Source organism: Saccopteryx leptura, chromosome 1 (genome assembly GCF_036850995.1).
Source record: "Saccopteryx leptura isolate mSacLep1 chromosome 1, mSacLep1_pri_phased_curated, whole genome shotgun sequence".
NCBI classification, from domain to species: Eukaryota; Metazoa; Chordata; class Mammalia; order Chiroptera; family Emballonuridae; genus Saccopteryx; species Saccopteryx leptura.
Window position 1 is genome coordinate 16,397,134 of NC_089503.1, and position 27,790 is coordinate 16,424,923.

The 27,790-nt window shown below is 41.5% G+C and overlaps 4 protein-coding genes across 4 annotated transcripts; 2 read left to right on the forward strand and 2 right to left on the reverse strand.

The window, feature by feature from the left end:
* Window positions 1-218: 218 nt before the first annotated feature.
* LOC136388689 (olfactory receptor 4C5-like) lies at window positions 219-4,950 on the forward strand. The gene is made up of 2 exons (XM_066360507.1): window positions 219-483; window positions 3,545-4,950. The coding sequence occupies exon 2, from the start codon at window positions 3,578-3,580 to the stop codon at window positions 4,514-4,516; it is 939 nt and encodes a 312-aa protein (XP_066216604.1). The 5' UTR covers window positions 219-483; window positions 3,545-3,577; the 3' UTR covers window positions 4,517-4,950.
* A 5,961-nt stretch (window positions 4,951-10,911) lies between these two features.
* Window positions 10,912-11,841, forward strand: LOC136388690 (olfactory receptor 4C45-like). The gene has a single exon (XM_066360509.1). The coding sequence runs from the start codon at window positions 10,912-10,914 to the stop codon at window positions 11,839-11,841; it is 930 nt and encodes a 309-aa protein (XP_066216606.1).
* Window positions 11,842-16,332: 4,491 nt separating this feature from the next.
* Window positions 16,333-21,071, reverse strand: LOC136387947 (olfactory receptor 4C3-like). Its single transcript, XM_066360050.1, has 3 exons — window positions 20,525-21,071; window positions 19,925-20,000; window positions 16,333-17,308 (listed from the first exon to the last, which is right to left on the reverse strand). The coding sequence occupies exons 2-3, from the start codon at window positions 19,948-19,950 to the stop codon at window positions 16,333-16,335; spliced, it is 1,002 nt and encodes a 333-aa protein (XP_066216147.1). The 5' UTR covers window positions 19,951-20,000; window positions 20,525-21,071.
* A 4,637-nt stretch (window positions 21,072-25,708) lies between these two features.
* Window positions 25,709-27,549, reverse strand: OR4S1 (olfactory receptor family 4 subfamily S member 1). Its single transcript, XM_066360051.1, is given in 4 exon segments — window positions 25,709-25,713; window positions 26,568-26,645; window positions 26,648-26,861; window positions 26,863-27,549. Coding segments are annotated over 4 exon segments (984 nt in total).
* Window positions 27,550-27,790: the final 241 nt, after the last annotated feature.

A 27,790-nucleotide genomic window follows, 5' to 3' on the forward strand; every position in this document is an offset into this window, starting at 1 on the left:
TAGATCTCAAATCAAGTGCCTTTTTTCATATATTTAATCAAGTGCCTTTTATCATATATTTCATCTGATCACCAAATAAGACTAGACAATGAGTAGTAGGTGGCTTGGAGAGAACGTCCTTCAATGGTGAGGGTTTTCCCCCATCTTTTTCTTTTGAAGCCTATATCTTGAAAGCTGTCTGACTAAACAATCCATTTTCTGAGCTGGGATGCTGTGTCTCACTCCCACAGGATGGTATGACCTATAACGCAATACAAAACCCTGCCCGTGAACTCGGCATTATTTAGGAAGTCTCTGTCAGCAATTGTTCTCAAGTCATTGAGGGAAAAAAATATTATACTTAAAGTAAAATGGATGAACCTGCAGAGCAGTCGTTAGCCATGGGTCAGCGATTGCTACCTCCATGCAAAGTACAGTACGCTCCAAATAAGATGCCTGTTACTGAATGAATGTGGTACTTCTTTCCCGAGTGCATTCTGAGAGGTAAGTGCAAGCTGTGATTTCTTTCTTTTTCTTTTTCTTTTTAATTTATTGGGGTGGTATTGGTTAATAAAAATATATAGGTTTCAGGTGTTCAATTCTATAACACATCATCTGTAGATTGTACTGTGTGTTCACCACCTCAAGTCACGTCTCCTTCGATCACCATTTATCACCCCACACCCTCTTCTACCTCCTCCATCTTCCTCCCCCTCTGGGCTGTTATCTGTGTCTATGAGTTTTGCTTTATGTTGCTTAATCCCTTCACCTTTTTCACCCAGCCCCGTAACCTCCCTCCCCTATGGTCCATCTACTGTCATGAATTTTTATGAATAATGACTGGCATACTAGGCTACTGCAAAAAGCTCTCAGGTTAATATGGACCCTGACCTAAGATAAAAAATAAAATGTATATAATTAATTTATTTTACTTATTATAAAGGTAATGTATTCTCTTCCTAGAAAACATAGATTAGAACATTTTTAAAAGAACACAAAAATTTCCCTTCACCTACAATTCAAATAAGCACTATTAGTCCTTAGAGTACTTTTCTCAAAGACTTTTCTATTTATATATGTCATTTTGGACAATTTAGATAATAATAAATAAGTAATTTTATAACTTGTATTTGCCACAAAGCAGTATATTGGAAGAATCTTTCCACACCATTAAATTCTTTTTGCAAATAACTTCAATGTCCACTGATATTTCATAACTATAATTCATTAATTGTTTCTGTTTAAGTAGCCATTTGAATTATTTTCACTTTTTCACTATCATAAATATATCTATATTGTGAAATACAACCTCTAAGCATAATTTTTGTCCACTTTTTAAAATCTATAATAGATTCCTAGGCATAAGGAGTACTAGACCAAGGGACATGACCAGTTATAAAGCCCTTATTATATTCAAACTGCTTTTCAGAATATGTTAGATCAATACATACTCACCAGCACTAGAATAATATAACTTTCATAAATCTTGGACAATATGCCAGTCAAAACTATGGCACTGTCTTTAAATTGTATTTCTTTGATGACTTATGAAATAGAGCAATTTTTAGGTATATAATTTTTTTCTGATAATTAGCTTTTTATTATTTTTCCCTATTTTAATAACAGTGTGAGTAGACCCTTCTTTGTAAAAACTATTTCCTATAATAATGGCGACCTGTTATACTTTTTGCAAGTATTTTTTCAGTGTGTTCCATATTTTTAAGTAGTCAAACCCATTTTTTATGTAGTCGAAACCATCCTGTGTTTTACACCATTGCAATTCACCTAAACGTTCCTTACCCATCCAGAGATTAGATATCTGTCTACTTCTTTTTCTATTTTTGAACAGATCTATGCTTGATTTGAAGGCTTTACCACATACTACTTAAATTTTTTTATTTTTCTCTTTATTTCTTTTTTTTTTTCTTTTTGATGATGGGCATGAGGAAAGACACTTTATTTGAAAATTGCCTATCCAATTATTGAAAAATATTTTATGAACTATGTATAATATCCTTTTAAGTATTATTTTACAATAATGCCTTTTGGCAATTTGATTATACTTGCTTCTTGAGCTTATCTGTACTCATCATTTTTATTTGTATTCTTAAAATACTGAAAACTTTTGAATTTATTTATCAAATCCAATATTTTTCTACTTTTATGTCTTCATGCAACCTTTTTTCTGAATTTTTTTTCTGAATATAATTGGCTGTTTTTCTAACCTCTTGAGTTGAATACTTGATTCATTTATCCCTTCTCTTCATTTATCTTCTTAATTTTATAACAAGCAAATGTTTCAAATTTAAGAATAATGATATGTGGGATTTTTTTGTTTTGTTTTTATTCTTTTATCCAGAATTTGAAGTGTGTGGAAAGCTCTGTTTTACCTTATGGATAAAACTTTGGCCTATGCGATGATATTCTTTTGTTCCTCTATGCCACTTTTTCCTATAGTATATTTTTATAATATATTTATGTTTTATATTATTTTTCCTACTTTATATAGGAGAAAGTTGAGGCACAGTAGACTAAGTTGTACACAACATCATATGGCCCCTGACCAGTAAAAACGAGATGAAAAAGTAGTCTGACTGTAAAGAACACAGTGTCCAGCAAATGATGATGCTTCTGTTTCCTCCCCACCTTAAAAGTAGCTGTTTTTTAAAAAGATCTAAGAATTTTTTACAAACTTCGTAAAATTGAATTTTGATTTGCAACATGACCCTGAAAACAAAACTGGACAGAAGTTCTCCAAACAGAGAATTCTAAAGTTTCAAATAAATCTGGGGGACTTCGCATTGCATATGTCATCGGCTTCATCCTCTCAGGACCCTCTTCCTCCTCCCTGTCTGATGACCCCCTTGGACAGCTGTGTCTAAGTGACGCATCGCATACGCTCACACTCAGTGACTGCCAGGTATATCCGACCCGAACCTCAGACATTCACTCAGTTCTGTTTTTCTGCTATGTGACCACATCATCCCTTACTTCAGGTTGAATTCACGTGCTGTTTTATATTCACCCTGAAATGAATTAAAAATAGTAATATTAATGAACTCTGAAGTGTAGTCTCATCAGCACAGGAGATGAGAGAAGAGACAGGTGGAAACAGACTCTTGAGTTCAAGCCTCTGCTCCTTTAAGGGTCCTCTCTTTATTCCTGCTTTTCTACCGGGTAAAATACTGTGGCAATTGTTGGGAGAACATCCATCCATGTACAATTATAGGAAGGTGTCTGGAGAGAGGGGGAGAGGGGAGGGAAGGGGAGAGGGAAAAAGGGGAGGGAGGGGGAGAGGTAAGGGAAGAGGAGAAGGGGAAAGGGGAGGGGGAGGAGAGGGAGAGAGAGGAGGGGGGAAGGGGAGAGGGGAGGGGAGGGAGAAAATGGAGCAGGAGAGGGAGAGAGAGAGTGCTGTGTTTTTATAATGTATCTAATAATATGGCCCAACTTAGTCCTGGGTTTATCTGCTTGGGGTTTCCATCAGCCTTACAAAAACAACCGTGACAGAAATTATTTGCCTGATCAAAATTATCTGCTACACTTGCAATCCCTGTGCCATTCACAGATAAGTCCATTACCCAGATGCTAATGTGGATTCATGGAGCGAAGACACAATGTGACAGAATTCATCCTGCTTGGCCTGACCCAGAACCCAGATGTGCAGAAACTCTTGTTGGCTGTGTTTACAGTCATCTACCTTCTCACTGTGGTAGGCAACCTTCTCATCGTAGCGACAATCACCAGCAGCCGAGCCTTGGACTCCCCCATGTATTTCTTTCTTTCTTTCTTGTCCTTCATAGATGGCTGCAGCTCTTCTACTATGGCCCCCAAAATGATATTTGACTTACTCGCTGAAAATAAAACGATCTCCTTCAGCGGGTGCATGACCCAGCTCTTTGCCGAACATTTCTTTGGGGGAGTTGAGATCATCTTGCTCACAGTGATGGCCTATGACCGCTACGTGGCCATTTGCAAACCTCTGCACTACATGATCACAATGAACAAGCAAATATGTGGCCTCTTGGTGGCCATGGCCTGGGCTGGGGGATTTCTTCATGCTCTGGTTCAAGTTCTTTTTATAGTCGGTTTGCCCTTCTGTGGCCCCAACGTCATTGACCATTTCATCTGTGACCTTTTCCCTCTGCTTCAACTCTCCTGCTCTGACACTCACATCTTTGGACTCTTTGTTGCTGCCAACAGTGGACTGATGTGTATGCTCATTTTTTCTATTCTTATCACCTCCTATGTCCTCATCCTTTGCTCCCTAAGAACTCGCAACACTGAAGGACAGCGGAAGGCTCTCTCCACCTGCGCCTCCCATGTCATTGTAGTTGTCTTATTCTTTGTACCTTGTATCTTTGTGTACCTTCGACCCATGATCACCTTCCCCATTGATAAAGTGGTGGCTGTGTTTTATACTGTGGTAGCTCCCATGTTAAACCCTTTAATCTACACCCTCAGAAACTCAGAGGTGAAAAATGCCATAAGAAAGCTCTGGAGCCAAACAGCAATCTCATGTAGCAATTCATGTGAATAGAGAGGATGAAAACAAAATCTAGTCATATTTTAAGAACAAGTGTGACCAACAGGAAGGATAATGATACTGAGGTTAAAATAATGTAAGTTTAGGCCCTGGCTAGCTAGCTCAGCGGTAGAGCATCGGCCCAGCATGTGGAAGTACCAGGTTCAATTCCTGGCCAGGGCACACAGGAGACATACCCATTTACTTCTCCACCCTTCCCCCCTCCACTTTCTCTCTGTCTCTCTCTTCCCCTCAGCAGCCAAGGCTCCATTGGAGCAAAGTTGGCCCAGGTGCTGAGGATAGCTCCATGGCCTCTGCCTCAGGCACTAGAATGGCTCCAGTTGCAACAGAGCAAGGCCCCATATGGGCAGAGCATCACACCTGGTGAGCATGCCGGGTGGATCCCAGTTGGGTGCATGCGGGAGTCTGTCTCTCTGCCTCCCTGCTTCTCACTTCAGAAAAAACAATAATAATAATAATAATGATGTAAGTTTAAGTTGATTTTTCTCTCCTCATTTTCTAAAATCTTCAATGGTTTCTCTTTCATAAAATATTAATATTAATAAAGTTTCTTACAATTAGACACTTCTTGGCATGCATGAATTATTGATCAAAGGAACATTGCTAATCAAGATAAAAATGTCACATGTATGGAAAACCTCTGGATTTATGTATTCTTTAGAACAATTCTCTATAAAACTTCAGACATAGATAATATAATAGTCCAAGTAATTAAAATATTTATATTAAAAGGCTTAATGGGTAAGTATTTTGTTGAAACTCTTAGTTTTAATCCCAACAACAGTAGTCAAAGTAGATTTACTATTGTAAAAGATAAAGATCAACCAAATATGAATGGGTTTTGAGAAATGAGAGACTCATTAAGGCAGGTTTCGTTCCAAAATTAATGATTTTGTTTTGCACAATTCCAGGTAGCACCATTTACATTGTAATATGGGCTCTTTCCAAAATAAGTTATTTTTTCTGCCTAAAGCCATAGAGGGATATAAAATTCTTGCAGGTATAGTCAGAGAGAAATCTTGCATATGATTTCTCAAGCATAAGATAATTTATGGAGCACTATTTTTGTCAGACATCTTGTATACCACTTCACCATTGATTTGGATATGTGCCTTAACTAATAAGAACAAAACGTATTTGGTACAAAGAAGTGAGTTGAGGATAGCTGAGTAATAAAGACAAATGTGCATTCAAATTTGAATAGAAAATTTATGTACAACAAAGGAAATAACAGAGTAAAAAAACCTACAGAATAGGAGAAAATACTTGCAAACCATATATCAGGTCAGGGGTTAATATCCAAAATGTATCAAGAACTTACACAACTCAGCAGCTCAAATAGCCCAACTGAAAAACAGGCAAAGGATTTGAATGGACGGTGCTGCAAAGAAGACATACAAATACCAGCAAGCACATGAAAAGATGCTCAATGTTACAAATCATTAAGGAAATGCAAATAAAAACCACAATGATGTATCACTTCATGTCTGTTAACAAGTCTATAATCTTTGCTCATCAGATTCTACATATTTATATAAGTAAAATCATATGGTACTTGTCTTTTTCTGACTTGTCCTGTTTCACTTAGCATAAAAATCTCCAGGTCCATCCATGCTATTGCAAAAGGTAAGATTTCATTCTTTTTTATGGCTAAGTAGTATTCCACTGTGTAAATGTACCACAGCTTTTTTATCTGCTCATCTACTGCTGGGCACTTGGGCTGCTTCCATACCTTATACAACCCAACACCAAAAAGAAACAAACAATCCAATTAGGAAGTGGGCTAAGGACCTGAATAGACACTTCTCCAAACAGGAAACACAGAAGGCAAATACACATATGAAAAGATATTCAACATCACTAATCATCACAGAAATGCAAATTAAAACGGCAACGAGATATCACCCCACACCTGTCAGAACAGCTATCATCAATAAATCCACAAACAACAAGTGCTGGCGAGGATGTGGAGGAAAGAGAATCCTCACACACTGTTGGTGGGAATGCAGATTGGTGCGGCCACTGTGGAAAGCAGTATGGAGTGGCCACAAAATTAAAAATGGAACTTCCTTATGACCCAGCAATTCCCCTTCTGGAAATACATATAAAGAAACCCAAAACACTAATTTGAATGAATGTGAGCAAAACTAACAAAATAGAAACAGACTCATAGATACAGAGCACAGACTGTCAGCTGTTAGAAGGGAAGGGGGATGGGGGCTGGGTGAAAATGGTGAAGGGATTAAGCACAGCGAAGGAAGCTCATAGACACAGACAACAGTATGGTGATTACAGGAGGGGAAGGGGGCCGGGAGGTGCAGAGGGTGAGAGGGGATGAATGTGATGGAAGGATGCTGGACTTGGGGTGGTGAATGCACAGTGCAGTGCACCGATGATGTGTGCTGGAATCGTAAACCTGAAACCTATGTCACTTAATTAACCAATGTCACCCCAATAAAGTCAATTTTAAAAAATAATAATAAACCATCTCCAGCAAAAGGAAAGGGCTATGATCAAAAGATAAGAGGTGACAAGTGTTGGTGAGAATGTAGAGAAAAAGGGACTCGGTGCACTGTTAATAGGAACGCAAACTGGTACAGCCACTATGGAAAACAATAATTCCCCAAGAAATGAAAAAGAAAACTACCACATGATCCAGTCATCCCAATCCTGGGTATTTATCCAAACACACTGAGATCAGGATCTCTAGGAATTATTTGTACTCCTGTGTTCATTTCAGCGTTGTGCACAATAGCTAAGATGTAGAAACAACCTATGGTCCATTGACATATACATGGATTTTTTTTAATGTGGTTTATACAGACATACAATATTATTCAACCTTTAAAAAGAAGGAAAGCCTGCCATTTGTGACATGGACGAAACTTGAGGTCATTATTCTAAATGAAATAAGCCAGTGAAAGAAAAATAAATACTACATAATTCCACTTATATGAAGTATCTAAAAATTGTCAAACTCATAGAGGCAGAAAGTAATATAATGGCTTCCAGGGGCTGGTGAGATAAGGTGAGGGGATCCGTTCATTGTTTCATGGATACAGAATTTCAGTTTGGAAAGATGAAACCATCTGGAGATGGTGGGTGGTGATGTTTGCATATCAATGTGGACACTTTAAAAATAGTTTTAAATAGTGAATTTATGTTGTGTATTATTTACCACATAACAAGATACTGGGGAAGAGGGACAGATGGAGTGAGTGGGTGGCAAACAGAAGCTAAATGGTTAACTGTTGAGGACAGAGCTCAAGGCATTGCTTCCGTTTCTGGTTCTGGACTTGAGGAGTGTGCCAGTTTGGTTGAAAGGTAAAAGTTGATGAGAAATAAAGGTGACTCTGGGCCTGGCTGCAGCCGGCTCTTTGTCACCTCAGAAGCTAAGAGAAGCTGTGGTGGCACCTCCTTTCTGTGTTGTTTCCATTCTCTATCTCTGATGTCTCCATACATGAGTGTTTGGCTGAGTGAGATTTCTCAACAGCTACTGCGTGTAAACATAGTACTTTACTGGATTTCTCCAAGACAGAGGGAACAGTTACATTCCCCTGAATACAGCTTGAGAATCTGTCATTAGGTACTCATCCCAAAGGAGATTGATATGTCTATGACTTTTACTTTACTCAATCTTTGGTAGCTAGGAATCCTGCCATCTAAGTCTCCTCTCACAGTCTCTAATAAAAATGTCACCATTTCCCAGGGTAATCTGGTACATAACCTTGAGGAGACCAGCATTTCCATTCTTAGGGAAACCATATCATTTAGAACAGTCATGTTTTCTGAGAGAGACCCAATCTCTGAATTCTGATCTATGTCTAACAACACTGCCTATCCTATGCCAGCTTCGCCAATGTCAAAATGAGCGCTAAAGCCCTATAACGACCTTTCCAACTGCTGGTACCCAAGTTCCATCCTAAACTTGAGCCAGAGAGACATGTCTAACCAAAGCTTAATGTGGCATTTCTAAAACTAGCTTCTGGTGAGGTTTGTGGATGCCAAGTGGGAGTCAATGAAAGACCTCAGGAAATATTTCAACAGAGCCAATTACTAATCCTCCGAGGACTTGAGAGGTCCATGCATTATCAAGTCCTGTACTGCTTTAAAGTCTATTTATAAACATTTCTCTAGAGTCACTGAAGACTTACAGAGAAGGTCCTCTAAGTAAACGACAGCAGCAGAGCCATCTCCCAACCAGCTGAAGAATAGAATGGGATGGGACACACTGTCCCCAAGCTTTGTGGGTTAGAAGGAGGGCTTAAGTCAGGAATAAAAATAATTCTTTCCACATTTCTCGTGGCCTTGTTGGGAAACAAAATTTTAGCAAAATTGATTGAGGAAATTTTATCCACTCAAGTGGATTAGATTCACTTGAACATTTTATAGCTCCATAGACTAGCTTTTCCTGATTTAAAGAATTTTTCACTGTTACCGTTGTTTTTAATTTAGACTGACTCTAGTTATAAATATCTGAAAAAACTCTATTTTTTGAAGATGTAGTTATACCTCATAGAATGCCAAGACGTGTGTAGAAATTAAATCCTTGAGCTACTAAAGGTTCCTAACTAACACACTTCATTTTCTGGGTAAATCCAGACAGGTAATGAGAAACAAAATAAACTAAAATACACAAGATTGGAAGACTTGTCTAGAGAGACAGGGATTCCCAATGGTTAGCTCACAGATGTGGGCACACGCCATGAGGGGAAGAAGCAATGAGGGGCTCAGTGTGAAAACAGAGGACCTCACAATCAACTAGAACCAGGTTAGTGATAACTAAATCTTTTCCCCAAAGTTTAAGCAGATTCTCTTAACTTTGTTTTCTTTGAAATAGTCTTTGTAATTAGAGTATGAATTGAAGGTTAATCTTTTTCTCTAAAAATAAATTTGGGCACAATGACATGAAACTATCCATAGAAAATACTATCTGTAATATTCCCAGATGAGACACCTTTGAGAACTACTAAAGTCACTTTTACAACACGATGGTTAACATTTATGTCTCACTAAGTAAACTGATTGCGTAGGTTTCTGTGTTAATGATTTAAAATTCTTTCTATTCATTGTGACTTCCACGTTGCCGCAGTAAAGTTAGAATTTGGGACTTAAATCTATTAAGAATGCTTAACCCTATAGTCAACATCTACAGGAGTCATGAACAGAGAAGGAATAACTCAGAGGTTGAGAGTTCCTGAAAACTAAACATATCTTTCCTCTCCTTTATGGAAACTTTGAGTTTATGATGCTAACTTGTGTTCAAAAAATTTTTAGGAAAAATATGTGGTTATGTGTTTTGGCAGGGGATGGGGGAAAGAGAAAGAGAAATAACAATAAAATATCTATAATCTTTTGTAGCAACAGCATGTACTCACTCTTGAAAATCCATGTACAGATCATTCTTGTATATACTCAATATTCCCACCAGTTAGCAAGGAAAACTGCCAGTTCATCTTCATTGAATAAACTTATGCCAAAAGAAAAAAACTCTATTATCTTAGGTGACCCTATCATTTCTGCCTTGTCAATAGGAAACTCACTTCATTAATTCCATTTGTAAAATGTGACTGGGATACTATATCTAATTCAGAGCATTATTCTGTGTGTAATGGAAGACCAATTACACAAGAAAAATCATTTTAAAAATGCTGAAAACTTGTCAGGAAAATTGACCACTTACAGGTCCACATTCAAAGCTATGGAAAGAGTGAGCATGAAAGAGTCCGGCTGAGCCAGACACAACCATCAGGGCTCTTGAGTGAATGCTGCTCAATGAGCTGTTATAAAGGTAGTTCCTTGCCATTTTAAAGGGAAAAACTTCATCGGCAGCTCTGGTTCAGTGTGCGTGCGCATGTGCATTCATTTGGTAGAAAGAAATATCAGTTCACAGAACACATTTGCTATAGATGTAGCCAGGCTTGGTACTTCCGTATCTGATATGCTGGTCCTTTTAAAAGAATATTGTGTTCATATACCTACAAATATTCATGTTAATAGATAAGTGTAACTTCAAAATAATTGTTACTCATGAAATTTGTCCCCAAAAGTGAAAGAAAGCCATCTATGAAACTTTTAGAGCTACCAAGAAAGTTTGGAAGTCAACCATAAGTCAACATTTATAATAACCCCTTGTTTTTATTGTGGTGTTTGTGAGGTATTATCACTATTTCATTAATATGAATAAAGAGAAAAATTAACCTCCTTCCATTCTTCTTTCTAGCTATCAACAAAAGGAGAGAGGTGAGTGAAAAGCATAGCTCCAGCAATCCCAGAGACCAGGTCCAAAGAGGTGATGCACTATTTTGGTACTGCATCTAAATTATCATCACTCAGAAACACTGTGATCTTTCCAGATGGACCACGTGCTCACAACTCAAGCTGAATCGATGAAAAGGACAAACAATGTAACAGAATTCATCCTCCTGGGCCTGACCCAGAACCCAGAACTACAGGAAGTCTTAGTTGTTGTGCTTTTAATTGCCTATTTGATCACACTGACAGGTAACCTGCTCATCTCGGTCACCATCTTCATCAGCCCGGCCCTGGGTTCTCCCATGTACTTCTTTCTGTCCTGTTTATCCATTACAGACGGTTTCTACTCTTCTTCTATAGCACCCAAGCTGATCTCTGACTTGATATCTGAAAAGAACACCATCTCCTTCAATGGCTGCATGACTCAGCTCTTCGTTGAACATTTCTTTGGTGGAGTGGAGACCACCTTGTTAATTGCCATGGCCTATGACCGCTATGTAGCCATCTGCAAGCCCTTGCACTACATGAGCATCATGAGCCGATCTGTGTGTGGTTTCCTGGTGGGAATGGCTGGAGTCTTAGGGTTTCTTCATGGAGGGATCCAGATTTTGTTCATGGTCCAGCTACCGTTCTGTGGCCCCAATGTCATTGACCACTTTTTGTGTGATCTAATACCTCTCCTGGAGCTTGCCTGCACAGACACTCGCACTTTGGGGCCTGTGATCACTGCCAACAGTGGATTACTGTGCTTGCTCATTTTTTCCATGCTGGTTGCTTCCTATGTCATCATCCTGTGCTCCCTGAGGACTCAGAGCTCCAAAGGGCGTCGCAAAGCCCTTTCTACATGTGCCTCTCACGTCACTGTTGTCGTCTTATTCTTTGTGCCTTGTACAATCCTATACCTAAGACCCATAACCTCTTTCCCCATGGACAAAGCTATGACTGTGTTTTGCGCCATAGTAACTCCTATGTTGAACCCTTTAATCTACACCCTCAGAAATTCAGAAGTAAAAAATGTCATGAAGAAGCTCTGGGAGCAAATAATGCATACTGATAATGAATAAATCTTGTAATTGGAGATTTAGGCAAAAAAAAAAAAAAACTAGTAATATTTTGTAGAGATTTATCCCCTTTCTTAGTTGATTAAATTTAGGACAGTCGCCTGACCTGTGGTGGCGCAGTGGATAAAGCGTCAACCTGGAAATGCTGAGGTTGCCGGTTCAAAACCCTGGGCTTGCCTGGTCAAGGCACATATGGGAGTTGATGCTTCCTGCTCCTCCCCCCTTCTCTCTCTCTCTCTCTCTCTCTCTCTCTCTCTCTCTCCCCTCTCTATAATAAATAAATAAATAAAATCTTTAAAAAAAAAAAAGAATTTAGGGCAGTCAATTATCCTGTCTGGGTCCATTTTCTCCAGGAGTCCACATAGCACAGGCAGGGCTGACGTACCCATCTCAGCACAGTGCCTAGAGCCCACCATAGTCCTATGAACCTATAAAATGTTTTCATTACTTTCCAAATAAAAATAAATAAATATAATCCAAATACAAGTCTGGATGAGAGTCATCTTTATACCAATGTAGTCATAAAATACAATTTTTAATATTATTTATGGAGGAAAGGACCCATAAGGACAAAAGTACCCAAGGCCTACAAAAGTCCTAAAGTTGCCCTGGTTGTGGATATGAAACAGATCAACAGCAATATTCTGGAACACACTTTATACCCAGCACTACAGCGAGAAGGAAGTTTTATTTTATTGTAAAAGAGGAAAAGCAATGGTCAACAAGGAGCCACATGAACAAGGGTAGCCCCACAAGATAGTAACAGAGCTGAAAACCTCCTGTGACCTAGTAGCATCGTAGCTGATACAACATTGTTGGGCTACACATTCCTCATGTTTGTGGTGCTGCTGATATAAACACACCTACTATGCTGCCAAGCCTACAAAAATATAGTGCACACAATTATACATAGTACATAATTCCTGATAATAAAAATGAGTGACTATGTTACTGGTTTCGGCATTTACTATATTTTTTATTATTTAGAATGTAAATATAACTTCCATTTATTAAAAAAAAATTCTTGCCATAGAACATTATGCTGGGGTTATGCCAGCAGCAACCTCATACATCTCATGTTGACTGCCTCTCTTAAAATCGCATCATTTTCTTTTGTGCTTGATTTACTCTCATGTTGTTGAGGCGTGTAGCCTAAGATCCATAGGCTATGTGGTGACATAAGAACAAGCATGCGTCATGGAAACAGACAACAACAATCACAAATCTGGATTAGAGAAGAGAATCCACATCATGAACATCATGAGATTCTAAGAGATTTGGAAATGACTGAAGTCAGAGGTTAAGAGCTTTGGATCAAGTAAGTGTTATTTCTTATCCCCAGCTTTAATTAGCCTTGTAAATGTAAGCAAGTTGCTTTACCTCTCTGTTTTTTTATTTGCTAAAGGGTAATGACATTACTTGCTTAAATTTTAAGAATTAAATGATTTACATTGAAAAAGAGTCAGCTGAAAGATAATGAGATTGCTCAGACACTATTTCAACCTTCAGAGATGTCACCAGAGCACAGCTATGCTGGGGACTGCAGTTCCTGGCAGAGAAGCCCAAGGTCACTGCTACTGTCATTCACTAACTATGATCACAGGAGGATCAAACGTCTCCCTTAGCCTCATTTCACTTCAAGCTGTGTCATAAATGCCATCATTTACGAGTAGGGCCAGCATAACCGTGAGTTATTATCTCAGCAAGGAAATTTAACGGGGCCAGTGAGCAGGTCTCTGAACACTAAGAGCTAACCCATTCCCAATTCCCAATTCTGTGATAAATACCCTTAAACATCTCTGCAGTTATAAATGGGTAGCTGGTTAGAGTGATCAGAGATCTGACTTGTTTCAAAAGCTCTCACGAATGATGATCATGTCCAGTTCCGGTCCACCACAAGGGGGCGGTGGGGGAGCCCAGCGCTGGAGACCAAAGAACCATCTCTACCCAACATTTGTGATTCCTGGGGAGGAGCTCAGAAATTTGTATTCAGGAAACTTCTCACCCAGTGATTCAAATATTGTGATGCTAACATGTCTCATGGTCTCAGGACTTTATATCAGGTTAGATCTCACTGTATATGAAGACCTTTGAAAAATAGATGTTTTGCCATGTTTTCCTAAGAGTGCTCATCTTATAAATATACCCAAGCAATGATATGTTTATAAAATCAAATTTGTCTTTCAAAGATCTAGTTGTAGTTCCCAAGAAAGATGGAATAAAACAGGGTTGGTAAAAAATAAAGATTATGGTGACGATTGCTAAAGTTGGTTGAGCAGCTTCTGTGAATAACCTAAGCACTTATTTTGTATGTTTTGGAGCAAATTTCTGACCTTAATTTCTTTCTGTCCTTAATTTGTTTGTAAGTTAGTTGGGTACATTAATCATGATTCTGACAACGAAAATACAAGGATCAGTCTTTTACGCTACTTGACATTTTAACTGTACTAAAAATAAAGGTGCTTTTCAAATTTCAATTAATGTTATATTTTTTCTATAAAGTATCAAGATAAAATTGTGGCAAGCTGGCAGAAAGATAGACCATTTTCAAGTAAGCTTCACTATGATTTCATATTTCTTTTTTTATTTAGAAATTAAATTTAAAGGGGTGACATTGATCACTAAGAGTACATAGGTCTCAGGTAAACATTTCTATAGCTTTTCAACTGTTGATTGTATTGTGTGCCCATCAGATAAAATCAAATCATTTTCTGTCACCATATATTTGTCCCTCTTTACTTCCCCCCTCCTGTGTCCCCTGGTAACCAATTCACTTTTATCTATGTTCATGAATTTCAATTTTATATCGGACCTATGTGTGAAATCATATAGTTCTTAGATTTTTCTGATTTACTTCATTTAGTATTATGTTCTCAAGATCTATCCATATTGTCATAAATGGCAACATGTCATCATTTCTTATGGCTGAGTAGTATTCCATTGTATATATGTACCACATCTTCTTTATCCAATCCTCTATCAAGGAATACTGGTTGTTTCCATGTCTTGGCCACTGTGAATAATGCTGCAATGAAAATGGGCTGCATGTGTCTTTGCATACCAAAGTTTTTGAGTTTGGGTAATTTCATAGTTCTTGGTTGATTAAAAAGGTAGCTCAGTTAGACTTTTATTGTCTAACAGCAGAAATGAATAGGTACTGAATTCAAAGTCTCAGTTATACCTAGACTTCAAAATGAGACAAAGTAAAAAAAAGACAGTATTTTTTTGCCCAAGAACTTAGCAACTGTTGTTTTTGTTATAAATAGAATTTTGAGGTAAAACTATTATTTCCTGATGATCTCCTGAATTTAATAGTTATTAGAGACTAATTTTGAATACTTACAATAGAGCTAAATTGCTTTTCATATTAATTTCCAGGTTTTTATAGTGTAAAAAGTGGATATAATGGTGAATTACAGATTATCTGTCAAACAAAGGATAAGTTTATTATAAATTATGGGAGCCTACAATCCTAAAGGGTGAAACCCGGGAAGGGAGATAGTCAGAATTTGTAAAACCAGGAAAAGAATGGAATGAACACAGACAGATGTTTCCAATTCCAGGACAGTAGAATCCCTTGGAGTTTCAAACAGAAAGAGGAAGAACGCAAGTCCACTTGGCATCATTGGAAAAAATAAACCACTCAGTTCTAAGCACAGCATATTTCACACTTAGTAGAAATAGAAAAGCAAAAGAAAGCACTCTCCTTACGGGAGGGTAGGGAAAGGCTGAGGTGCGAACAATAACATCAGGGTGAAACGTGTTGGGGGTACCTGTGCCAGAAATCTAAGAACTTTCCGTAGATCATCTCACCTAATTCTCACAGTAACACTTCAGACATTGTTCTCTTCATTTATTTCAAAGACAAGCATCAGAGGCTTATGAAGATTTAGCCACTTACTCAAGGTCACGCCACGAGTAACCACAGGAAATAGAATCACACTTAGGTTGATCTCGCTGCAGAGCCACAGTCTGACACTCTCTGCACCAGGGCAGCAGCCAGACTGTTGCTGACACGAAGGGTGACAGATAGAAGCCAGGCCGAGAGGCAGACAGACTCCTCCACGTTGCTAAGTGTGAGGTTGACTGCCTCGGGTAGTATCTTGCCACACACTTACACAACTCCACTCTTACACAGGGTCGAATGATATTAACATGGATTGCTATTTAAAAATCTGGATGATCAATCACAAATAACTAATTGTGAGTTTAGGTTTAAGCACTTCAAAGCTAGATACACTTAATTAATCAGTTAACCACATCGGGGGACATTTTTCTCATTTCTAAAACAGGGATAATAATCCTTCATGTCCTATCTATTTCATAAAGTTCTTTTATAATCGAATTATGCAATTCAAGTGAAAAGAGGAAGTAACCCATGAAAGCCCACGATGATGGATGAGTGGACAAGATGACATCAGGTGATGTACGGTCGCAAAAAAAAAGGTTTGGACTGACCCACTTACAGCAACAATGTCACTTTTATTTCCCGCTTTACCACTCATTCTCCACTTTCCGTTTCTTACTTTGTGTGAAGAGCTTTCTCATGGCATTTTTTACCTCTTCATTTCTCAGGGTATAAATGAGTGGATTCAACATAGGCGTCAGAATGCCGTAAAACACTGCCATGTGTTTGTCCAGAGGGCAAGTGGAGGAAGGGCGCATGTAAGTAAACAGACAGGGCACGAAGAACAAGGCGACGACCGTGAAGTGGGCCCCGCAGGTGGAGAGGGCTCTGCGCCTCCCCACCTCACCGTGCGACCTCAGGGAGTGCAGGATGACAACGTAGGAGGCGGCCAGCACGAGGAAGTTCAACAGGCAGATCACACCGCTGTTGGCCACCACCAGCAGACCGATGACATGGGTGTTCGTGCAGGCGAGTTCCAGCAAGGGGTACAAGTCACAGACAAAGTGGTTGATTATGTTAGGCCCACAGAAGGGCAACTGGAAGACCAGGAGGAGCTGAACCAATGAATGGAGGAAGCCCCCCAGCCAAGTCACCGCCACCAGCAGGGCACAGAGATGCCTGGTCATGATGACCGTGTAGTGCAGGGGCTTGCAGATGGCCACGTAGCGGTCGTAGGCCATCACCGTGAGCAGAAGGATCTCAACACCTCCCAGAAAATGAGCTCCAAAGAGCTGAGCCATGCAACTCTCATAAGAGATGGTTCTCCCCTCGTACAAGGAGTCAGCGATGAGTTTAGGGGCCAGAGAGGAAGAATAACAGGTGTCAATAAAGGACAGGTTGGCCAGAAAGAAATACATGGGAGAGGCTAGGGTGGGACTGGAGATGGTGGTGACCACGATGAGCATGTTGCCACAAACTGTGACCACATAGATGATCAAAAAGACCACAAAAAGAACTCTCTGTATTTCTGGCTTCTGTGACAGTCCCAGCATGAAAAATTCTGTGATATTGTGTGATATTTCCATCGTCCAAAGGACCCTGAGAATGCAGGTACAGTGTTGCCTATGAAGTCAAGAGAGAAAAATGATCATGACAGAACTAATCCCACAAGGAAAATGTTGCAAGTTTTCTCTGATCTACACCCACTTCCATTTGCCCCTCTTAACTCTGTCTGTTCCTAAATTCTTGTACCAGTCTATTGTGTTAATCCCAAAATGTCAGCATATGTCTATCTGCTAACTTTAGCATCACTGGGCACTAGATATCTAAGTTATTACAGGAAAAAAAATAACTTAATTATCTACGTTTTAATATCTTTTGTTAGTACTAACATTGGACATTTGGTAGACATGGGTTTTCTAACCCAACCAGCGCCTCCCTGACAACTGCAGAATGGTTCTACACAGACATGATGGCACTTGAGAAAACCACGGATCTTCTGGACCTCCTGAAACGCCTGCATGTACAGTCCATACCCTTTGCGTTAAATCTCTCTTCTTGGACTGTGCAATAAGGTTTGCTACACGTCCTGTTGCAGGTGTTGCCGATAGTGACACAGATTGATGTCAAACCAACTAAAGCAGGACGGGGAGAAACTGCCTGGGTTGCTGCTGGAGGCTCGCCCAACTTCTCCATCTCTCTCCTCGCTCACTCACTCCCGCTCCGCGCCCAGGCTGTGGACAAACAAGCTCAGGTCTTGGAAGCCAACTTAAATTACTCCTCCCCCTTGCTTTGTATACTTTACATACTCTGCATTTTTCTTTCCTTGGGTCTGGTACAAATCCTTGTAGTTAAAGCACTAGTCTCGTTCTACAGGGAAGAGTCAAAGATTAAAAGAAAAAAAAAGTTTGGTGAGCCTCAGTGAAAGATTCCATCAAGCGGTTAGCTGCGTACTCGCTACATAAAGGAAGCCACGGGGGCAGGGAGAACACAAGCCCTGTCCTAACCAGCTGGAAATTAGAATCTCATCCGGCAGAATATTCCCACTCACGCTTCATTCTGCTAATAATATTAAGGAGATGCCTGCGCTTAGCTTAGTCTGGGTGAAGGAAACGCCTGTGCCTAGCTTAGTCTGGGTTAAGGAGATGCCTAGCTTAGTCTGGGTTAAGGAGATGCCTAGCTTAGTCTGGGTGAAGGAGATGCCTAGCTTAGTCTGGGTGAAGGAGATGCCTGCGCCTAGCTTAGTCTGGGTTAAGGAGATGCCTGCGCCTAGCTTAGTCTGGGTGAAGGAGATGCCTGTGCCTAGCTTACTCTGGGTGAAGGAGATGCCTGCGCCTAGCTTAGTCTGGGTTAAGGAGATGCCTGCGACTAGCTTAGTCTGGGTGAAGGAGACGCCTGCGCCTAGCTTAGTCTGGGTGAAAGAGATGCCTGCGCCTAGCTTAGTCTGGGTTAGGGAGATGCCTGCGCCTAGCTTAGTCTGGGTGAAGGAGATGCCTGCGCCTAGCTTAGTCTGGGTGAAGGAGATGCCTGCGCCTAGCTTAGTCTGGGTGAAGGAGATGCCTGCGCCTAGCTTAGTCTGGGTGAAGGAGATGCCTGCGCCTAGCTTAGTCTGGGTGAAGGAGATGCCTGCGCCTAGCTTAGTCTGGGTGAAGGAAACGCCTGCGCCTAGCTTAGTCTGGGTTAAGGAGATGCCTGCGCCTAGCTTAGTCTGGGTGAAGGAGATGCCTGCGCCTAGCTTAGTCTGGGTGAAGGAGATGCCTGCGCCTAGCTTAGTCTGGGTGAAGGAGATGCCTGCGCCTAGCTTAGTCTGGGTTAGGGAGACGCCTGCGCCTAGCTTAGTCTGGGTTAAGGAGACGCCTGTGCCTAGCTTAGTCTGGGTTAAGGAGACGCCTGTGCCTAGCTTAGTCTGGGTTAAGGAGATGCCTGTGCCTAGCTTAGTCTGGGTTAAGGAGATGCCTAGCTTACTCTGGGTGAAGGAGATGCCTGCGCCTAGCTTAGTCTGGGTTAAGGAGATGCCTAGTTTAGTCTGGGTGAAGGAGATGCCTGCGCCTAGCTTACTCTGGGTGAAGGAGACGCCTGCGCCTAGCTTAGTCTGGGTTAAGGAGATGCCTGTGCCTAGCTTAGTCTGGGTGAAGGAGATACCTTCGCCTAGCTTAGTCTGGGTTAAACAAAAAACTGTCATCTCACCTGCACCAATCTATCATTTTCCTAAAAACACAGAGATTCTTCAGGGAGCTAAATCTCTCAACTTGCTGAAGACTTGAAGCTCAGTCTGATGGGAATTAAAAGAAAATCACTTAAGTGTCAGAGGAAGGAAGAGACACCCAGGTATAGGAGACACTGGAGAGATGTCTGCGTTGATCAGGAAACTGGCCCCTTCTTTTCTCTCCAAGCTTTGTTGCAAGAAGGCAAATACAGCTTCTGCAAGTGACAACCTGGTGGGGACCTTTTCCAAGTAGAGCTTTATGGCCAAGAGCATGACAGCAGTTAGAAAGGGCAAGCACCTGGGTGGCACTTAGTCTTTGCCAAGCACTGTCCTAACTGCCCACATGCATCTGTTCATTCAACCCTTACCGCATCCCCGTGGGGCAGATCCCTGTCTCTGTCCCCACTGAGCAGAAGAAGAAAGCCAGGCACACATCCAGCAACTTACAGAAGCTTAGCTTGTGACAGAGCTGGCAGGCGCTCTAGCTACAGAGTCTGCGGGCTTGGCTGTACTAAACTGTCACTTAAACTCACCTGGGTGTGACTCCCTCCTCTGCCATGTATTGACTGTATACACATGGGTAACCGTTCAAAGCCTCAATGTTCTTATCTACAAAATGAAACTGAGAATATTGCTCTGCCCTGAGGTCACAGAAAAAAGCAAATGAAAACGGTACATGTCAAATGTTTGTACCAAGCCTGGCTGTGATAAACATTTAATAAATGGAACCTCTGATATCACCATCAACAACACCATCGGCAACAAATTCCTCACGTGGCTTAGGATACCAAGGACCTAAGTGTATGCACTCAAAACTAAGCGGGTATTGATAAGGGTATAATTTTATTATAAATATGAAAAATGCTCTAATACTGATCCCTGTACAGAACAAAAAAGTAGAGAAAATACCATCCATATGAATAAGTTACAATTTAGCCAAATAATAAATTTACATGCTCAACAATAAAAATGTTAAGCTGATTCATTGCTGTGACTGGCAAAGAAAAAAAGTCTCCATGAGAAACAAAATTACTTCATGGACAGTAACAAGATGTGAGTAAAGTTACTCCACAGCATTTTTATTTGAGTTGCACTTTTCTTTTAATGTTTAAAGTAGATTTTAGAAAACTTACGTTGACTGGATCTGAGGCCATCAGCAGGTCGCCAGGTTTGGGGATTTGTTACATCCTAACTTCGTGGAACCGTGAAGCGTCAAGCACAGCACCCCCCAATTTTACTGCTGCACATGATTAAACTTCTAAATGAAACCCGAATTGTGTTCTACACTGAAACAAAGCACAGCTTAGGCGATTGCTACCCATTATAGAGCTTCATCTGAACTGAAAGCTTCTTAGAACCGTAGTTAGGTGAAAACCCAAAAGGAAGTCATTCAGTTACAAGCAGCTGGGAATTCGTTTCTTCCTCCATTTCCCTCTACTTTGCGGAAGAACCCTATGACATTTAAAATCCTCTTCTCCCCATTGTTTCCCTTTTAAAGATGGTGGGTTGAAGACTCAGAGAGTTGAGGTGCAGCTGGTCCAAAGTGAAGTGACGTGATCGATTCACAGCACGGGCACAGCTGGGACCCGGGTCAGGCGTGGCTCCAGGTTACTCCTCTGCCCTTTCCCGCGTAAGCACCAGCTTCCGTTACTACTCTGTCTTCCACAAGCCAAAACTGCACTGCCGCTAACGCCCGGGAGGAGGCTTTCACAGGAGGAGGAGCTGGCATCTTAGCTCTGCTTTCTGCCGAGAACACTCATAGCACAGTCTCCGAGAACTCTCTCTCCTTGCCCGCAGAGGGCTGTTTAAAGGTGCGGCTGAGGATACCGGGAGACCCGGCCTCTGTGCCCTCGTCTCCCCGAGGGAGCCCCTCCCTCCTCACAGACTCACTTGCTGTAACAGTGTTAGAACTAGCTTTTGCCGCGTTCACAGGTCGAAACCATGCTGATGGCATCATCTAATTAGTCCCTTTGAATACAGGTTTGGTCCCACAAGGAGTGACCTCTCTAGTCTGCCTCCTAGAAGAGTCCTTTGTCCTTGTAGTGTCTTGAGGGATCGTCCACAAAGTGTCAGGAGGAAAAGGGAATTGCGGTATTTCAGAAACTGGTATTAGAGGGTCAGCTACTTTAGGGAAATCGCTGAGGGGACAAAAGTAAAAATCAACAGCATTGACTGAGCATCTTCAGCACGGGTTCTAGGTCCTTCCACGTACCTCACCTCTTTCATCTCACCCCATAAAGCTGCGAGAAAAGATTCGCCCCTTTATCCACGCCCCCCACTGTGCAGTGTGCTAAAAGGTCAGGGAAACGTGTCAGAAGGACCTGAATTGAAATCGCTCTTCCACCACGTCAATCATCCCGTAAGGACTTTCTCCGGCGCTTTACTACACGCCAGGAGTATCAACGGGAGTAAGACAGATGTGGTCCCTGTCCCTGGCACATGCAACTTATACTCTAAAAGGGGCACAGCCGCCTCCAAAACAATGCAGGAGCACCAACAAAAATAATCACAGAAGCAAATTATGGAACATATGAATGTATAAATATATGAATTTATTTATTTATTTATGTATTTTTGTGAGAGACAGGGACAGATCGACAGGAGGGGCGAGAGATGAGAAGCATCAATTCTTCACACGGCACCTTGTTCATTGGTTGCTTTCTCATATGCTCCTCGACATGGGGAAGGGGGGCTGCAGCAGAGCGAGTGACCCCTTGCTCAAGCCAGTGACCTTGGGGTCATGTCTTGATCCCTCACTCAAGCCAGCGACCTCAGGGTTTCGAACCTGGGTCCTCTGCATCCCAATCTGACGCTCTATACACTGTGCCCCCACTTGGTCAGGTTGAATATATATTTTTAATGCTAAGTATTGGCATGTATACATTTCTAATACTTACACATGCAGCACATTCTTTCTCCATAAAACTTGTGACCATTTACATGTTAACTATTCTTGCCTGTTTGGCACACATACAGGAATCCCGCAATACTGAGTGACAGGAGCATTCCAAGCCTTCTCCAAACCCGTTCCCTGAAAGCTTCCAATAGGGAGGACTTAGTCTATTATCAACTTATCAGCAACTTCAAAAGGCCCATTAACACTGCCCAGCAAGCTTACTATATTTCTTTTATCAACACTTTTATCCAATCTTCCTCAAGGACGATTTAAAACGTTTTCCACTTTCTTCAAAATCTCATTCCCCAGCCTCCAATCTGTACTCTTCACTTGTATTTTTAATTTTGTTTTTCAATTATAGTCTACATTCAATATTATTTTGTGTTAGATTCAGGTGTAGAGCATATTGGTTAGACAATCATATACATTACAAAGTGGTTTCCCTATATGTCAGGTACCTGCCTGACACCGTACATAGTTATTACAATATTATTTACTATAGTCCCTATGCTGGGCTTTATATCCCCATTACTGTTCTGTAACTACTAACTTCTATTTTTTTAATCCCTTTACCTTTTTCACCCAGCCCCAACCCCCATTCCCTCTGGCAACCCTCAGTCTGCTTTCTTTGTCTAGGAGTCTGTTTGTTTTGCCTTTTTATTTTGCTCCTTAGATTCCACATATAAGTGAAATAATATGGTATTTGTCCTTATCTCTCTGACTTATTTCACTTAGCACAATACCCTCTACATCCATCTCTGTTGTTGCAAATGGTATGATTCTTCTTTTTTATAGCTGAGTAAAATTCCATTGTATATATGGACTACAACTTATATATAATATTTATCCACTGATCTATTGACGGACTTCATTTTTACCTCAAAAAATTCTGAGCCTTGAAAACACTACCTTGGAACTACATTGTAGTCTATGCCCTTCCTTTTCTCCCTCTCTCGTTCATAGGAGTCAGACCTGCATCATTCCTGGTCGCCCTTCCCACCTTCCCTCCCCCATTTCTCCTGATAAATCTCTTACACGTCTACTTTTTTTTAGCTTCTGCTCTGCAGAAAACTAGGACTAATATAGAATGTATAAAGATCTCTTACAAATCAATAAGACAAAGACAGACAACCACACGCGATTTGAACAGCACTTCAGCAAAGAAGTGGCCAGTAAAGGGATGGAGGGATTCACTTTTTTAATCATCTGAGAAACGTGATGCAGAACCACGATAAAACACTACTGCAATGCTCCCCCTGCATGGCTAAAATTAAAGGGACTGCCAGTACTGTTGTTTGTCGTCAATACGAAGGAATGGTATCTCTCATATGCTGCCGCTGGAAATGCTTTTTAAGTACATATTGAAAAACTACTGGAGATTGTCAGCTCGTGTCAAATACCCGTAGAACCTATTACCCAGAAACTCCACTCCAAGGTATAAATCTAAAAGACACATCACTGAGAGTGTTACTAGAGCTATTTGTAATAGCACAAAATGGGTAGCAACCTAAATATTCATCATCAATTGGGTGGATAAAATTATGGTCCATGCATACAACAGACTAACACAGCAGTGACGCTAAGTAATAGGTGCAATAACATGAACGACTCACAAACACGATGTTGAGCCAAAGAAAACAACCCCAAAAGACTACATACTGTATGGCTGCATCTATTTAAAATATAAAAATAGCCCAATCTAGGGATGTGTACTTACATGGTAAATGTATAAGAGTATTTTTAAAAAGTAAAGTTTTATCACAAGCATTACATAGTATTAACCTTGAGGGAAGAGAGAGATGTGACTGGGAAAACATACAAAGGGTCCCGGATGGGCTAGAAATCTTGATACTATGAAGTGTCTGGGGTGGATATGCTTAAGTTCATTCAGTTTGAGATTTTCTAACTTCTTTTTTTTATTATTAATTTTAATGGGGTGACTTTGATAAATCAGGGTACATACGTTCAGAGAAAACATCTCCAGATTATTTTGACATTTAATTATGTTGCATACCCCTCACTCAAAGTCAGATTGTCTTCTGTCACCTTCTATCTGGTTTTCTTTGTGCCCCTCCCCCACCCCCCACCCTACCTCACCCTCCCATTACTATCACACTCTTGTCCATGTCTCTGAGTCTCATTCTTGTGTCCCATCTATGTATGGAATCATATAGTTCTTAGTTTTTTCTGATTTATTTATTTCACTCAGTATAATGTTATCAAGGTCTAACTTCTTGAACCTGCAAGTATATGTATCTTTCACCTATTTTGTCCATTTTCAGTCATTATTTTTTTCAAATATTATGTTGTGATACTCTGGTATTTTTTTAAATTAAGGAGAATTCTGAATTTTTAGTTTTAGCAGGCAATGAATCTTGTTGGTACCAGACTGCAATTTCCAACCCACCTTCTGTGGGCTGTAATTCCAATGTCAGTTCAATTATAAATCCAGTGTTGTTCGGTTCTGTCTCACATGTGCGCCACCTAGTGGCCATCCTGGGACTTGACAGTTTTACCTGCAACATCCTTCTCAATGGCTTTGGGATGCTAAATTCAGATTTCACACATTTGCGGCTCAGAGGCGAGCCCTGCGATTTGCACACAACATTACAGGGTGACTCTCTTCAGTGCCCTCCTCTTTTTTATCACCCTGATGCTTTCTGCCTCTGGAAACTTGGTTTTAGTTTTCTCACTGAGCTGCATACTTCCCACAACTGAGTTTGTGTCAACAGCCAAGATCAGGAGGACACAAAGAGGACAAAAGCAATGAGGATTTCCCCATCCTCTTGTGATCCTGGGTCCTATAGACAAACAGAAAGGTCCCCCTGCCTGAGAGTATGAGGCACTGCTTCTCTGCCACAGGACTGTCTGGGACAGGAGAGAGCAGTGAGGGGGCTCTCTTCCCAAGAGATACACCCCCTCCCCCACGTGTCTGATCAACAAGACAGCGGTCCCCTTTCTGCATGAACCCAGGGCACGCTCCACTAGTGCACAGCTTCTGAGCCCAGACCAAGTGATACAGAGGGGAAAAGTCAGAAACTTCCAATCTGATCTTCTCCTCCTCTGTGCCTGCTATTACTTACTTTTCAACGTCCTCAGACGGCTTCTCCACGCATCCTGCTCAGGGCTTAGAGCTGCATCTCTGTGGCAGAGAAAAGGCGGACTGTGCTAGGACTCTTCAAGATGGGGTCTGTTTTGAAGTTGAGCTAAGATGTGCTCATAGATCAGCTATTAGATAGGAGAGAGAGAGAGAAGATTAGACGGAACGTGAATGAAGGATTGCATTGGAGAATCCTTGTTAGGCAAGGAAATGACATATGACTACATCTCCTCAACTCGCTAACACTACAGAACGTAATGGAAGCTGAGTTGACACCTCCTGTCCCTCATTCACAGTGTTCGGTGAGACACTCTATGTGGTTCATGCTACGGAATAGAAGCAGAGTTAGACTGTAACCAAAGGAGTAGGCGGGCCCTTCCCATCAACTTCAGAAAGCAGGATACTTAAGCCTCTGGGAATATAAAATTACCCTTTAGAAAAAAAAGATACAAGACACAAGAGAAAGTGTTTTCCTATGGGTAGAACTGTTTTAAACACTGAAGTTACTGGATTAGAGAACTGTGGGTTTGACTAAGCTCTCGGTTCTCAGGTGACAGTGTGGGTTCACAGTACAGTGGCCCGTTCTGCAGGGCTAGCTCCATGTGCTTGTAAACATCCACATCCACAGTGTGATCACGTTTCCAAACTTCTAAGTACATTCAGAGTCTATCCTTAGTTAGCTCAGTAAAAGAAATAGTCCAACCAGTACTACTGATCAACCAAAAGGCAGAATAAAGTTAAGTGTTAGACACAGGCCAATGGTTGGCTCCATGGGAAAACCTCGTCCATAACCGAGGGCTGCCTGTACCTCACTTATTGCAGACACTCAGTGTTTAATGAATGAAGGATGGAAGAAACCTCTGGGGTTATTATTATGAAAAGAGCTAGGAGATAAACTCACAGACACAGACGACAGCACGGTGGTTACCAGAGGGAAGGGCAGGGGGTGGTCAAGGGTAAGTAAGGGGAGTCAAATACACGGTGACAGAAGATGATCTGACTTTGCGTGGTGGGCACACAACACAATATGCAGATCATGTATCATGGAAATGTACACTTGAAACCTGTATGACCTTATTATGTCACCCCAATAAATTTAATTTTTACAAAAAACGAGCTAGGAGGACAGCTGTCATTGCAAGTGTCAAACTGCAGGTGCAAAGCCTATGTTGGATGCTACAAAACAGGAAGTCTTCCAAGCTCCAGGCTGGATGAGAGTCCCTGGAGTGTCACTTCTCCCCCAAACCCCCTTTGACCCCAACACTTCCTTCATGGCATTTTTCACCTCATTGCTCCTCTGGCTGGAGATCAGAGGGTTCAGCAAAGGTGGCATGACACTGTTAAAGAGGATGACAACTTTGTCAGCAGCTGGGGTGACAGAGGAAGGAATGTACAGGAACATGGTGGGCACAAGGGCCAAAAGGACAGTAATGACATGTGAGCCACACGCGGAGAGAGCTTCGTGGCGGCCCTCCCTCAGAGGACCGGTTTCTCAGCTTCAGTAAGATGACCACATAGGACATAGTAAGGATGATGAAGGACACTACAGAGACCGGGCCACTGCTGGCCACCACAGTGAGCCCCATCACATAGGTGTCTGCACAGGCCAGCTTCAGTAGGGCATGCACGTCACAGAAGAAGCTGTCAATCACACTGGGCCCACAAAATGGAGGCTGCCCTGTGAGGAGGGTCTGCAGAATGGAATGGAGGGAGCCAGCCACCCCAGAGGTCCCCACCAACAAGCCACACTTCCGTCGATCCATGATGGTTGCGTAGTGCAGGGGCCTACAGATGGTCACGTAGAGATCATAGGCCACGGCTGTGAGGAGAAAGATCTCAGTGCCAGCAAAGAAGTGGGCAGAAAAGAGCTGGGTCATGCAGCCATTGAAGGAGATGGTCTTGTGCTCCATGAAGGTGTCAGTGGTCATCTTGGGTGTGGTACCAGCTGGATAGCACATGTCAGCAAAGGACAAGTGGCTTAGGAAGAAGTACACGGCAGCATGCAGGGCTTCGCTGGCATTGACGGTGATGATGACCAGAAGGTTCCCCAGGACAGTGAGCATGTGGAAGAGGGAGAAGGCCACAAAGCACACATGCTGTAATTCCCTGCTCTGGAAAAGGCCCAACAACACAAACTCAGTCACGCTGTTCTCAGTGCCCATGGAGTCTCTGCCCTGAGCACCGACCAACTGGTTAGCTCTGCAAGGACACAAATGATGTGGCAGAAAATTCCCCAAATACCGGCAGTCAGGAAATGTACTCAGGTCTAATAAAGATTCTAACAACCAATTTCAATTGGGGAGAGGGGTTCCCCATACCGACCAGAAATTCTTAAGACACCAGCTGGGACTCTGACACTTCAACCCAATTTCTGACACTACCTGCAGATAGCCTCAGGTCCCA